A 15,311-nucleotide genomic window follows, 5' to 3' on the forward strand; every position below is an offset into this window, starting at 1 on the left:
CTTGCACCCGTGGCTTTGCTGCTTTGTCTGTTTATTTGGACTGGGCGCCCTGGGCCTGGGAGATGTCCAGAGGGCAGGGCACTAACATCCATGATATTCTCTAGTCAAAAAAGAAGGAAAGTAAAAAAAACCTGCCCGGGCTCCCGCTGCCATGCCGGTGGCCGGCTCCTGGGAGACGCTGGGATGGCGGGGCGCGGCTGGCTGCGAATGTTTGCCTCTCTGCTGGCGTCCTGTGTGATATCCTCGTATCTCTCGCTCTCTCCTCTCCCTGTCTCACAACACCTGATGAGTAAATTGCATGGAAAAGCGCCACGGTTGCATTTGTCTGTCTGCGAGGCCGCTTAAGCGCCCGGCTTTTCCCTGTCCGCCCCCTTTGCCTCCCCTCTGCTGTTAATTGCAGTGCTTATCTCTCAGTGACCCCCCCCCTCCTCCTTTAACAGGCCTTAATACCAGTGTCTTTGTCTGACATGTCAGATTTCTCGTCCGTGCCAGAAAACCTTCCTACCAGGCAGACTCAGGGTGTTAGAGCTGCCCAGAAATGCCTGTAATCTCTCGCTAAAGCAATCAAGGGGTAATGAAATTGTCTTGGCAGAGACGTCCGTGGTGAATCGCCGCCTCTCAGGAGACCACAAGAGGAAGCATATGTTTCAGGGGGTCTGAGCTGCCTGTCCCACCTGTTAAATTTTTGTGGAAAATTGCTTCAGCATGTGCAGAGTGTGCAGCGTGTAAATTATGTTGTAGAACCACTGCTTTTCTTAAGTGACGCTGTTATATGACGCAACAGGTGCCACGTTTAAAAAAATTGAAACCGTGTTAGGTTGATTTTCACCTTTACAGCTGAAGGTCAGAGGCTGACCCAAGAAACTATGAAGCAAAGAAATTTTTGCATTCTGCCTCTGCAACACACTCTGTGGTATATTAAAAACCATCAACCATCAACAAGAGCACTTCTCTCTTTGTGCCTTGCTGGCGGCTCTGTTTGATAGACTGACAAGCGTGCTCTGTTTGTGATACTGTTAATGAAAAAAAGCCAACCGCTGTCCTTCCACCGCTCTTCATAGCGTTTTGACAGTTATGTTTCTGGGAGCCTTGGGTGCAAGTGTGATTTATTGCACAAACTCAGGAATCATTGACACCCCCACTCGTCCCCTCTAAACTCGCCCCCGCCCCCCCTTCCTATCGGCTGGTGGCTCTCCCCTGAGGTTCCAGTTAAAGCCTGATTGTCCTGTGGTCTTGCAAAAGCAGAAAGCCTGTAAAGGAATAATACAATCCTCAGGGATTTTTACAGCAGGCACTCGGAGGCAAAAAGCTGTAACAGACAAAATCTAACAGTTACCATTATATCATTCCAGTGTGGGAAGATGGGAATCTGCCCAAAGGCTTTTGTCTTTCATGTAAGTCTCATGCGTGTGGCCAGAACACTTGCTACCCTTACTTCTGTGGAAATAAAAAGAATATTTAGTGGAAAATGATGTTTTTACATTCTGTGAAAAATTCCAAATTGTGATTTTTACAAGTGACAGTAATAGTGGGCAGTAATTGGCCAATATGAAGCAGTTGTGTAACCTTACTGTCTGACTGTGGCAAAATAATATTATTTCTGTTTCCATAAAGCCCCTTTTTTGTATTGATTTTATATGGGCTCACAGCTTGGAGAAGTGTGCGGTTTTATGGCTCAGTGGCAAAGAGTGCAGCGCTCGGTAGAGGAAGTAGGTGTCGGGGGACAGGAAGTGAAGCGGAGCCAAATGCAGGAAGCGCGGTGTGCGGAGCGATTGCGCCGCTCCTGCACTGCGTAATCCCTACTGGGAGAGCAGTTTAACAAGGCCTGCTGCCGCAGCACCAGAGATCGGACCCACTCCAGCAAACAGGCCCAGTTCTGCCAGTTCCGGCTGAGTCCCGCCTCACCAGCCGGGCCGGGGGCAGGTGTTGACTGTGCCATTATTAGGGCAGGCTGCATAATGATGGTGCGGGCTAATTAGCGAGGAGTCATGAGTGTTTTTATTGAGCCCAATAAATCACCAGCTTTATTATATGCTTGACCCTAATTGATGGTTCAACTGTTCATTTAAATGCTGTGTCCAGATAAAACTCTGATTATAATAATTTATTCTAATAACCTCTTGGTGTCAGGCCCAAGCGACGAGAGGACAAATAGAGGTTATGAAGTTGCTGTATAATAAATCTTGCGCAAGCTGATACTGTAGCACAAGGCTGCTGGATTGCCAGGCAACCAGGCGTGGTATTACTGTTTCCCTCAACCTCTGATTATTAGGGAGATTTCTGCTGTAGCAAGATGTCTTACAGTAAGATGGACATGGTGTGATGTGTGTTTGTGTGTGTGTGTGCCTGCATGCGTGCGTGTGTTTTTGTGTGTGTGTGTCAGTCTGTGTGCGTGTGTGTCTGTGGGTCGTGTTAACATGGCACAACGGTTCTGTTCCCACAGGAGGGAATCCGAGAGGAGCATTTGCACTGGGGCTGGTCCAGGGGGAGTGGAAGATGTATGTTAAGAGGCCACTGGACCGGGAGGAACAGGACCTGTACCTCCTCAACATCACAGCCAGCGACGGGCTCTTCGTCACCAGGGCGGTGGTGGAGGTGACCGTGACAGACACCAATGACAACAGGCCTGTGTGTGACCAGGTCAGCTGCCCCGGGGTTCCCCTGTTCCCGTCACTTGTCATGCTTAGTGTCTGCAGGTGACCAGGTCAGCTGTGCAGCATTAACCTTGTCTGCGCTCCTGCTTCCACGGTCCTAATCACACTGTAGCCTTTGCATGTGACCAGGGCAGCAATCTGTCCTGGTCATTATCATTCAGGAGCCCTTTCTGTGTGCGGCCTGAAATGATAACCCTGGTCAAAAATACAATTCTTTGAGTTAAACTGTACTGTAGTGTATTATTCTGGAATATTTATTGGAAAATAACTCTAGAAAGAGGTTACCATTTTTAAAAATGTTTTACCCTATGCTGATTTTATAAATTTTTATCTTAAAGATGCAGATTGTCTGATTTTTAGGACATACTTCATATGTATCTTAGAATGTAATATATATGGCCATATAGACATGGCAGAGGTCTGAAAGACACAGTTCAGTTTTCAGAAATACCAAAATGTTTTAAAAGTTTTACATTTTCAGAACGTGAATACTTTGCCTCTGTCCAGGCATACTCTTGTATGCGATGTGTTGTTTTACAAAAGTGCTGAGTGTGAGGATCAGCAGACAACTCTTTCAGGGCTGCCCATGATTGGCAGTTTCTCCATTAGAGACAATGGAGCTGACTCAAGACAATTTCAGTGTGGTAAAACCATGTGACATGTCAGGGGAAATTGGTGTAGTCGAGAATCCTTTGAGGCTTGTGATATTCAGCATACTGATTAGTGTTTGTGTAGTGTTTGTGTTTGAACGTTTGTTGTTGTGAATGTGTTTTTTCCAGGCGCTTTATATGGCATCATTCCCTGAAGACATTCCCACAAATAAAGTCATTTTGACAGTTGGGGCTACGGATGCAGACATTGGATCCAGTGCAGTGGTCCGGTTCTCCCTGTCCGGCCTGGGGTCAGAGGACTTCTACATGGATTCAGATACTGGTACGCACCAAGCGCAGACATCTTGAAAACATACGTACATATGCATTGTAATACTGACAGCCTAGCAGAAAACTGGCTGGCACTATTTTAGTAGGACTCAGTAGGGGTATGAACCCACAACCATTTGGTGCCTGGGAGGCTACTGTAGCCACAAGGCCACTAAACTGCTTTCAGATGATTACAGCCCATTAGTGTGATATGTGGACCTCGCAACAAAGGTCTGTCCTAATGGTGCAACCAAGAGGAGGAGTGCATTACTAAGTTTAATGAGATCGTAAGGGCACCCCAGTGTCCATTTTATCAGCAGCGGAGGCACCAAATTTTGCTTGCTAAAGGCTGTAGCCTGTGCCTGTGAGTGCTCAAGGGAAAGTGCCTAACAAAGTAATCATTACAGAAAAACAGCAGAGCCCTGCACCTTCAGAGACCTGCAGACCCACTCTCCCTCTGAATGAATCCATGAGAGAGAGAGGACAGAGAGAGAGAAAGAGAAACAAAGAGAGAGAGCGAGAAACAAAGAGAGGGGGAGAGTGAGAGAGACAGAAATTTTAAAATCTCTTCATATAAACTGACACAAAGTACATAATTATATGGGAAGCAAAAAGGGTTCCACAAACAATAAGCGAAAGAGAGCGAGACAGAGAAAGAGATTTGTTGTATTTGTGCGTTATTGTGTGGTAATTTCCCCATTTGATTACTACCTACATGATTTGGCAATACAAAAGTATGTTAGAGCAAGAGAGAGACCGAAAGAGAGGCGCGGACAAAGAGATTGCATGAGAGGGCGGGTGGGCGAAAGAGCAAGAGAGGGAGGATTAAAGAGAGAGGGTGAGAGGGAGAATGGGTGGGAGAGAGCAGGTGAGAAAGAGAGATATAGAGAGTGTGTGGTTGAAGAGAGAGAGAAAGCTGGTGAGGGAGGGGAAGACAGAGAGGGGGGGTGTGCTGCAGATGATCCTCCTCCTGGGCCCTCTCAATGGTTCTCAGAGGTGTTTATTATGACCCTCTGTCTCCTGCCAGACATGGTGGATTGGAGCATCTAACAGGTGGAATTGCCTCTTCTTGTGGCAATCTTGTGCTCTGCTGGCAGCCTTTGATGGCCACGGGGGATGCCACCTGCAGCGGCAGCAAGTTTCTCATTACTAAATGCCTCCCTGTATTTATGGACGAGTGCAACCATGTGTCTGTGTGTCATCAGTAAGGCCATGCTGTGTGTATGTGTGTGCGTACTGTTGTGTTTTCAGTACAGCACAATCATGCTGTGTGTGTATGTTTGTGTGTGCTATGCATGTGTGTATTTACCATACAGCTTGTCAGTATGCAGTTCAGTAATGCCATTTGTGTGTGTGTGTGTGTGTGTGTGTGTGTGTGTGTGTGTGTGTCTGTTGACTTAACACCTCAGCAAAGTAGCTCAGACCAACACTAATTGTTTCCCGGCTTCCAGGCGAGCTGAAGACAGCCTCAGTCATGGATCGGGAGAAAACACCCAGGTACAAGCTGTTCGCCCAGGCAACAGACGGAGGGGGGCTGTACTGCCGTGCGGAAATCTCTCTCACCCTCCTGGACGTGAACGACAACCCCCCCGCCTTCTCCGCCCCTCACTACACAGCCAGTGTCTATGAAGACACTGCCACCAAGGCCCTCTTAACACGCCTGCAGGCCAACGACCCAGACGAAGGTGAGTGAGCCGTAGCCAGCTGTTCCTCCATTACAGGGAGGTCGGGTTACAGGAAACGGAGCTCCCGACCCTGAGCTCGGCTCCCAGTAAAGAGTCAAGAAAGCACGGCTGCTTTGTGTCACTTTCTAATGTTACATCATTAAGCCCCAGCTGCTTGTCAGGAGACAAAGAGAGACCAGAAATGGTCTGAGCAAGCAAAATTTTGTGTTTTCGTATGTACTTATGTGTTACTTTTCTTGTGTATATTTGCTGTTGCTGTTGTGCTGTTTGATATTATTGGCATTTCTCCCATTATTTAATAAATTTCACCTTTAAGGATTTGAAATGCATGCTCATAACCAACCGCTAATGCATTCAATTTGACATTGGAGGGGTTTGGCAGGTATTGTCAGGTCCAGTTTGTAAGCCTGCCGCACGCTAATGAACAGCCCAATACATACATTCATCAGATTTATGAGTAATCCACATGTTGGCTGACAGAACACGTATTTAAGGAGTGCCCCTTTGGGTTCCAAAGGCGTTTGCGAGTTTGAGCCAAAGCCGCTACCTAAAGGGAAGACGGGAACTCGCAACCAAATGGTTAGGACACTCGAGAATTTGTGAATGCAATTAAATAGAGCTTAATGTCTTCTGGGTCATTACGTTGAGATGAAGTGAACGGCTGCCAAGCCGTGCTCAGCTCCACTCTCCCTCCGGCACCTGGGCTGCACTCTCCTCACTGCAAGATATTTCATTACCACAGCATCCTTCATCCCCCCCCCCTCCCCCAAACAACCCCCCTCACCAACCTCCCCCACAACCTATACTGAAAAGCGGAAGGGAAAAAAAAAACGCTTGAAACTCTGTGGAACCCTAGCGCAATTTAAAAGTGTGGTGACACAGATTTCACAAGTCAGTAGCTACCTTATGAAAATGTTCCCCTAAAGCTAATGACATTGATGTAGCTGCTGCCTGAGACTGAAGCTCCTTAGGAGAAAAATGTGCTGTGTCCCTGTTTTAAAAGTCTAAACTGTCACAAGCCTAAGATACCAGTGCCGGGGAGAAAAAGAAAAAAGGAAAAAAAGTAGGCATTACTTGGCTTAATAAAAAAGGAGAGCCACGCAGGGCTGGAAAGTGCTGCTCTCTCTGTTTTGAATATCTAATTAAACTGAAATGCACATGCGCATATTTGTTTTCAGCTGAGTTTGGCCTGTAGACAGAAAGCCGAGAGGAATATGAATCACTCTGAGATGAAGTGGAAGCTGTCAGCTCTGTGCAGCGGGAGCCACTTCAGTGAGCCTCGCCTTCTCTTCTGATCCTCCTTCCCCCAGGTGTCAATCGCAAGGTGGTCTACTCCCTGGCGGACTCGGCCGACAGCTTCTTCTCCATCGACAAGTCCTCGGGGATCGTGGTGCTGGAGAAGCTCCTGGACCGGGAGGTGCAGTCGTCCTACAACATCACGGTGCGGGCGTCGGACCAGGGCGCGGAGGTCAAGCTGTCCTCACTGGTCAACGTCACCATCACCGTGCTGGACATCAACGACAACCCGCCCGTCTTCGAGCGGCGCGACTACTTGGCCACCGTGCCCGAGGACGTGGCGCTGGGGATGGAGGTTCTGCGCGTCTATGCTGCCAGCAAAGACATTGGCACCAACGCTGAGATCTACTACAGCATCCGCTCGGGCAACGAGCAGGGGAAGTTTCAGATTGACCTGGTGACAGGTGAGAATCATTAATATATGATTCACAATTCTTTAATCAGGTGACAACAGTTCAGGGCTCCAAATCCAAAATCCTAGTCAAACTGATCTCTGCGTAACTGCTGCAGTAAGACTAATGCTATTGTCTTTGTGGCACCTCTGAATCAGGTGCCATCACAGTCTCCAAGGCACTGGACTTTGAGACGTGTAAGGACTACTTCCTCACTGTGGAGGCCAGGGATGGGGGGACCCCACCCCTCAGCGCGGTTACCACGGTGAACATCAACCTGACAGACGTCAACGACAATGCTCCCATGTTCAGCCGAGATGTCTACACCGCTATCATCAGCGAAGATGCCACCATTGGGGAGTCCGTTGTTAAGGTAACCTTGTGCCAGTAGTCTGACACGAGATCCTGTGATGGTCATGTGATCATTGAAGCTCCCGCACAGCAAAGAACACAGTTGGGGGGGTCAGTTCAATCTATAAACCAGTCAGGTTTGTCATAGTGGAGCACCCTTCACACAAGGTAAAAATGCTTAAGATCCTTTTATAAGAAGGTGCTTCAGGGAGATGAAGGCAATTTATGCACAGTGATGCAGATACAGCCAGTGATTTCTGGACGGCTGTCACAGTTGAATTAAAGTGATTGTTTGAAAGGCATCAATGGCATCTTGATCAGCAGCTGCACTGGAGGGCTCTACTTCTGAAATCACTGACTGTTCAAGTAATAAATTAATCCCGTTTTACTATATTTGAGCTGCACTTGTTTATACAGACTCCCAGATGCAATACAATACTGTCATAATATTTGCAATACCAGTATTTTCTTTGGAGGGCCACGGGGTGTTTTCTTGTCTTATTGATGAGTGACCCACCAGCGTGTTTGTTCTCCATAAGGTAAATTAATCTTGTTTGATTAGCACTGTGAATTCTTGAGTCTGCCCATCTGTCATGCCCGGTTTCGGTTTCTGAAGGCAGCTCCGTGGACCGGCCGCTGAATTTCAGCGATGCGGCTCACATCATGAGAGAAGGTGTTTGATCACACAGAAGCAGCACGCTCATTTCCCTGCTAATCCCCTTCGCAGCTGATGGCGGAGGACCTGGATAGCCAAGTGAACGGGCAAATCCTCTACTCCATCGTGAGCGGGGACCGGGAGAACCAGTTCTTCATTGATCCAATCACTGGCCTAATGAAGGTCAATAAAGAGCTGGACAGAGAGACGGTGAGCCCCACCCAACCCCCCCCCCCCCCCCCCCCCACCTCCTTCCCCTTCTCCTTCTCCTTTCCTCACGAGGCAGAGATGACAGTTTGTCGGGGAACAGCGTCCCGGGGCATCGATTTTTCATTTCGTCAAAACCTGCAGCCAAGCCGGTGTTTTGCTGTTTTTAGTGTTTTTAATTTCCGGCAAGTGAGAGTGAGGAGGAGACGCCGCGTGCTCCTCTTGGAAAACCCACTTTGAGCGCTTGGAGTGTTATGAGCTTGTTCAGATTTTCATCATAAAGAATTTATGAAAGTGCCGCCTGTGATAGCGGAGGGACCAGATCTGAGGCCATTTTATTTCGGGAGCCAAAGTCAAAGGGAAGGCGGGTTGTGAGGGATCAAAGAGCTTACGATTAAAGTGGTTTCGGTTATCAACCGGGCGCAGCGTATTTGCACAGACCCTGATTTCCATGTAAGTTGTTTTATTCATGGTGTCCTAAACTTATGTGTGAAGACTTGGAGAATAAATCTTTTTTTAACTTTTCTCTTTTTTTGACTTTTATGTTCAAATAATAGTTAAAAGTCCATAGCGCCGTTTTGGGATTCCTGTACAAGACACTGTATACTGTTTTGTATACTTTCATATTTTTATGGGCCATTTACCTCACAAGTTTCACTTTATTGGTATAGCCGATAACCGAGCTTGTAATGATTTTTTCCATTTTTGTGGAAAAGTTAGATAACCGTGTAAAACTGAACCCCACAGAATTCATGTTTAATTGGACTTATCAATCACTTACCGAGTCAGTGGCCCTTTCAGAGTGATTTATACTGTAAATGCTAGATAAATGCAAGGGCAGATCTTGTAGGTGCCTTGAAAGACCATTTTAAACTGAACCACTGAGCATAGCAGTGAGAATGTTAGTGTTGTGCGGTGGGTCAGCCAGCACAATTAATGGTGTGAAGATTGATGCTCCTTGATTCCCCTGTAAAAAGCATGGCATCAGCAACTCAGTGTTAGGACTCAAGGGGGACCGCGCGGCTGTAATAACAAACAGCCAACAGCACTGAAATCCATACTAATTGATTTTGAGAGCCATGTCACAGCTTTGTGGGATTAAATGAAGCTTAATGCTGGCTCTCCTCCACTACCCCCTTTTATTCAGTGTTCTTTTTTTCCTGTCCCCAAAGGTGTCCGGCTACTCCCTGGCAGTCAGAGCGCTGGACAGTGGGTCGCCAGCCATGTCCTCCACGGTGATGGTCAACATCGACATATCAGACATCAATGACAACCCGCCCTCCTTCACCCCGTCCAATTACACCACTGTCATCCAGGTAGACCCGCCTCTTTGATGGCCAGTCGCATCCTTGCTGTGCTCTGACAGCCAGTCACACCCACAGTTCTCCCCTTTTTTGTGCCCTGATAGATAATCGCACATGTACACTTCTCCTGGAGGAGAATGACAGAACAGGACAAGTCTTGTCAGGTGTGATTGGGGCAGCAGTGTAGCATATTGGTAGTATAGTGGTTGAGGAGCAGGACTTGTAGTTGAAAGGTTGCCAGTTCGATTCTGCTGCTGTACCCTTGGGCAAGGCACTTAACCCACAATTGCTGCAGTAAATGTCCAGCTGTATAAAAGGGTAACATTGTCAAAAAAAACTGTGATGTGAGTCACTCTGGATAAGAGCGTCTGCTGAATGCCAATAATGTAATGTAATGATTGCCTTTTAGTGAATCATTTCTAACTTGTCAATTGAGTCTTGGAATCGTAGTTAACTGTTACCATTTAATATAATGTACATTTTAAAGTCAAGGCATCATGGTAGTTGTATGACGTCAGGTACAGTATTTTATGTGTTGTGAATAAATAAGATAAGAGTATTAAGCTGTGGAGTATGCTCTGCAGTATGAAATTCCCCAAGCAATTTCTCTGCAGGCAATCAGTTACAACACCCACCATCATTTTATTTTTTATTGTTATTATTCTTATAATTTGTGCTACAGCTAAAAAGCTATCTAGTGCTTACAGAGTCTGGGTTCTCTCCTTGATGTTTCAGTCACGCAGGCATCAAGGTCTTGAGGTGCCTTTTCTGGGTTTGCTTGAGAAACTGAAGGACGTATCCTTCAAACGCAGCAGATATTTATTCATTTCTGTGAAGTGCTGGCACATTTTTCCCCATTTAATTGGTTTCTTCTTTTCTTTCTAATAACCTACGCCCTGTTCTCGGCCAAGAATGCAAAGCCGAGCCTTAATTGATGTCAAGCAGCTTGGGGGTCTAGGACTGTGAGCGTTTAGCCCCCCTGTGTGTTTACCGTTTGTTGCGGCTCTGTTTTTTTATGAGGACCGTTTTATTGGGGACTGTGAGCAGGATATAGCTTCACTTCAAAAGCACAATTTTTTACGTTTGTCGGCCATCAAGATAACTTTAGAGGCGGAAGGAGTGTTTTGCCAAAGGGTCCCTTCCCAAATTGCTCCACGCCTACAAAAACTCAAATACTACGGGTTTGCATCAGCAAACACATTCAAGGCGAAGAGAAAATAGTAACAATGTGTGTTGCTTTGATTTTCTGCTGTGAACTGAGCCATGGAATGGCTCCGTGTATGCTTTCCCATGTGTAGTGAAAGAGCCTCAAAAGATTTAAACAGCCGGAGAACAGACAGGGTTGGGGAAGCAGGCTAATATGGCCTTGCCTTTTCGGGTTCTTCAGGATTGAAATGACAGCTAACAAGATCCACATCTGCATTTTTGTTTCTTCCTCAACACGAGCACTTCCTCTCTGCCCCAGGAAAATAAACCCGTGGGTACCAGCATCCTTCAGCTGTCAGTCACGGACAAAGACTCCTCCCACAACGGTCCCCCCTTCGAGTTCCGCATCCTGTCCGGGAACGAGGGGGGCGAGTTCACACTGGACGACAGCGGCGTGCTCAAGTCCGACCAGGTTTTCAGGCAGGACGTGGCCACAGAATACGTGGTCCAGATCGAGGTGAGACTGCTTTTTAAAGATGAAAACAAGCTTCCCTTTGCTATTGCCACAGGTACATGATAAGTAATGTAAAGTTGATAACATAATGCAGAATACGTTCAATAATATCATTGGCAGTGTTAATTCACAATATAATTCCTACTTCTGTATTTGCAGACATATTTACAATGTAACGGTAATTGTACACTTTTGATTCCTTCATCTGGTTTTGTAATTAATTTAATAATTTCATTGACAGCTGTTTTTATTATAAAACGGATACAATGGACAGTTTTTGTTATGGTCATAGTTATTTTCATGTCACTAGGCTTTTTCTTTCTGACTGCACATTGCTTACTCATAGACTGCACAGTGCTTACATATACAGACTGACTAGACTTACTAGCCTATTTCCACACATTATGATTATGCTTATCCAAAGGGTTCGACAGCGAAGACTTGGTTAGAAGAATTTAGGAAATTGCACAGAGCGTGGAAGTGTTATCTTCATGAACAGACTTCGAATGCTTAAGGTTAAGGGATGGTTATAAATGTTATGTCAGCACTCTGTGCCTGTCATTTTAAACAGGAGAAACCTGCAAATCTGAGCTGGTGTCTGTGACTCAGTTCCTCTCTGATCCCACTCCACTGGGTTTGGGGGGACGGGGAGCTGTCAGTCTCCCACTGGGGCCTAGACTCTGTGTCTCACCCCCCCGTGGGGGCTCTCACATTGTCTGGTCACTTCTCCTTAGCTCAATGCCAATGCAAATCATCCACAGGCGTTCTTCCTGCTCCCATTCAGCTGTTTGTCTGTCAGGCGGTTTGAGCTCGAGGCATTGAGGAAGACGTGTGTAATCGGCTTTGCTCCGTCCGTTCCTCCCCTCACCCGCTCCCTCTCTTCCGCTCCCCGAAGGCCAAGGACTCGGGGAAGCCGCGCCTCTCGTCCTCGACCTTTGTCTTCGTGCGCGTCATCGAGGAGAGCCTCCACAAGCCCGTGGCCTTCCCCCTGGAGATCTACATCGTCACCATGGAGGATGAGTTCCCGGGCGGCGTCATCGGCAAGATCCACGCCACCGACCAGGACGTCTACGACGTGCTCTCCTTCAGCCACAAGTACCAGCAGAAGAGCCTGTTCAAGATCAGCCGGCAGGACGGCAAGATCATCGCGCTGGGCGGCCTGGACACAGGCAAGTACCTGCTGAACGTGACGGTGAGCGACGGGCGCTTCTCGGTGGCGGTGGACGTGATCGTGCACGTGGAGCAGGCCACAGCTGAGATGCTCCAGAACGCCGTCACCGTGCGCTTCGAGAGCGTCACGCCCGAGGACTTCGTGGGGCTGCACCTGCGCAGCTTCAAGCGCACGCTGCGCAGCGTGGTGGCCACGCAGAAGCAGGACGCCCTGCACGTGTTGAGCATCCAGCCCGTCCCCGGCACGGCGCAGCTCGACATGCTGTTCGCCGTGCAGACGGTGGGCGGCGGCTTCTACAAGGCGGCCTACCTGACGCAGAAGCTCAGCACGTCGCGCCGGCACCTGGAGAACGTCCTGCGCATCTCGGCCATCCTGGACAAGAACTGCTCGGGCCTGGAGTGCCAGGAGAAGCTGTGTGAGCAGACCATCGTGCTGGACTCTCACGCCCTGCTCACCTACAGCACCGCCCGGATCAGCTTCGTCTCGCCGCGCTTCCACCGGAACACGCGCTGCACTTGCAACGGTGAGCCGCACACAGGCCAACTCACAAGCGCACTAACACACTCACTCACCCGCCCATCCACTGGCACACGCACTCACTCACTCACGCATACACTTAGTCACATACTCACATAGACGTATACTCATTGACTCATTCTCTGTGCCAAACTCTGTGGCACACACATGCAGCAACACAGACTCACTTACTTGCTCACTCACTCAGTTACACACTCACTCATTCACATACTCACCCACTCACTGTTGTGCTTCTCCTCCATCTTTTGCAATGTTGAAATTAATCAGAGGATATTTGCTGTGTTGTTAGGTTGGATTGATTTTCATTAATATGCAAACTCTGAGTGACTCTTGATGTTACGCATCTGTTTTTTCTTAATCTACACACGTACATCCATTCACACACACACACTCCTTTACAACACTGACACTCCTGGACACAAAGGCACACCTTCTCAAAAAAGGCGAGGATGAAAACAAATATGAGAAGAACATGCTTCACCCATAATGATCATTCCCTCAGATATACTCAGAGAGACGGAGAGAGAGAGAGAGAGGGAGAGTGTGGAGATATGCAAAGCTGCTGCTGGACATTTCCCTCGGCTGCTTTCCTCTCTGAGGTTTTTCTAGTGAGCACCCAGTGTGCCTTTCTTGGTACTTGAAGCTGTGGCTCCTTTCGAAGGTTAATTATCTGCCCCTAATCAATTCACACATTTTCGCTGGATTAGAAATACTTTCATGACAGTTAACTTCTGCAAAGAGTCAGCTCCATGTTTCTTGACTCCCCCCCACCCCCCCCCAAACTATGATTCCTGTAATTTGAATAAGATAAAATGAAATCATTTGCTTCAAATGAGGTTTTTAAATTGAGTGCTGCTTTGCTGTCGCTTAACATTACTTACTGCTGGGGTCTGGTCTGGCCTGTCCTGGCCTGGCTTGGCCTGCATTTCAGATTGCTCATTTCATCAAAAGGGAAGATCATCTTTAATATTTGCATTCTTTGCCTCATGGTCCCCACACAACACTCTGTTTGCAGAGATAGGCTGTGAGTATGACACTGGTGGGGTTAAACAATCAACATCAACGTGAGTTGTGTTCCAGTGAGAAAAATCGCTGTTTTACACCACTTGGTCAAATATTTAGAGTAAGGGGATTGCGTACAACCCCGGAATCCAGATAAAGATACGCCCCATGCTTATTTCTTTGTACCTTAAACATAGGAATTCTCAAAGATCATGTTGTGGTTTTACACATTTTTATCTTTGTTATTTCTTTCGATTCACCTTGCTTGCTGTTATCTCAGATGAGAGAGTGCACCTCCCCTCTTTTGCTCTCAGGTTGTGTAATGATGAATTTCAGCCACGGCTCCATGCGTCAGATCAGCTAAAAACGGTGACAGTGATTGATAGCAAGGCTGGGTATTGATTTATCGCTCAGTCGCACTAGTGGCTGTTTGGAGGAGGTGGGTTGAGGTTTTTCCAACAGGTGAAGTGAGGTGTTCAGTAATCAAAGCTGGACTCGCAGGACGCTGGCTCCATATTAAAGAGGCATGATGGGGAGAGGGGGTCAGTCGCACCTCTTAAGCCTGGGCCGTTGAATCTTGACAGCTTTTTGCAGGTGATACCCAAAGTGGTCATTTCTACTTGGTTTGCCCATGCATCACCAACAAAGAGCCACGCCACCTTAGAAAGATGAGATCCACAACTGGTGAAAGACTTGAATTGCAGAAATGGCACATCATTGCATATTGCAGACAGACATGTTTGTGACAGATATGCAGATGAGTAGAAACCCATTCGTGAGAAGCGTTTATTTGACCGGAATGTCCAAAGCAGGCCAATCTGATTGAGTCCTCACCACACTCTCCCTCTAACAGCCTGGCACTGCGAGAGCGCCATGGCTTCTTAATTTAATCTCCGTCTAAGTGCATTTCACCCGTTAGCTGTCACCAGTTCAGCTGAGCGACGAGCCAAATTGCGTCTGATTGGGAATCATTTTTAACAAGATCATTCGCCAGAGATGTATTTTCTGTGAGTAACCTTGAGACGTGATTGCTTTTTTTTTCCTGTGATTGCTTTTGTGATTGGTTTTTCATCCCTCCTCCCTTTTAGTGCCGTATATGCGCCACCGCGTATGAACACAGACCGGGAACCTCTTAGGTGTGGAGTTAAAGGTCACCAATATAGGGCCGTTAATGAGAAACACGCCTGATGACTGTTGCTCCATTGAGTTGCAGTCTCACATGAAGCATTGGCTCGTTACCTTCAGCAGTCATTTGAATAAGAACTTTCGCCCTGTGTGTCAGCGCCAGCCTGCACTGTATATGATACGACGTAACAGGCTGTTTAGAAGGAGCTGCCATTTCTCCCTCTGAGCCATGCCCACGGTCGTGCACCGTCTCAGAGAAGGCATTAGATTACAGTATCTCTCCAGCTGAGACTGAGTAGGAGGGAGTGTGTTTTTTCCATACATGTCCTTCCAGGTGAGCGAGCTGTCTCAT

General features: G+C 47.5%; 1 protein-coding gene across 1 annotated transcript in view; it reads left to right on the forward strand.

The window, feature by feature from the left end:
* Nucleotides 1–15,311, forward strand: part of fat3a (FAT atypical cadherin 3a) — a 187,466-nt gene that overhangs the window by 151,112 nt on the left and 21,043 nt on the right. The window contains exons 13-21 of the mRNA XM_036536092.1: nt 2,444–2,640; nt 3,434–3,587; nt 5,026–5,259; nt 6,570–6,959; nt 7,106–7,320; nt 8,026–8,163; nt 9,333–9,476; nt 10,930–11,127; nt 12,020–12,818. Of these exons, the coding sequence (XP_036391985.1) occupies nt 2,444–2,640; nt 3,434–3,587; nt 5,026–5,259; nt 6,570–6,959; nt 7,106–7,320; nt 8,026–8,163; nt 9,333–9,476; nt 10,930–11,127; nt 12,020–12,818 (2,469 nt within the window). The remainder of the gene's footprint in view (nt 1–2,443; nt 2,641–3,433; nt 3,588–5,025; nt 5,260–6,569; nt 6,960–7,105; nt 7,321–8,025; nt 8,164–9,332; nt 9,477–10,929; nt 11,128–12,019; nt 12,819–15,311) is intronic.

Source organism: Megalops cyprinoides, chromosome 9, assembly GCF_013368585.1.
Source record: "Megalops cyprinoides isolate fMegCyp1 chromosome 9, fMegCyp1.pri, whole genome shotgun sequence".
NCBI lineage: Eukaryota > Metazoa > Chordata > Actinopteri > Elopiformes > Megalopidae > Megalops > Megalops cyprinoides.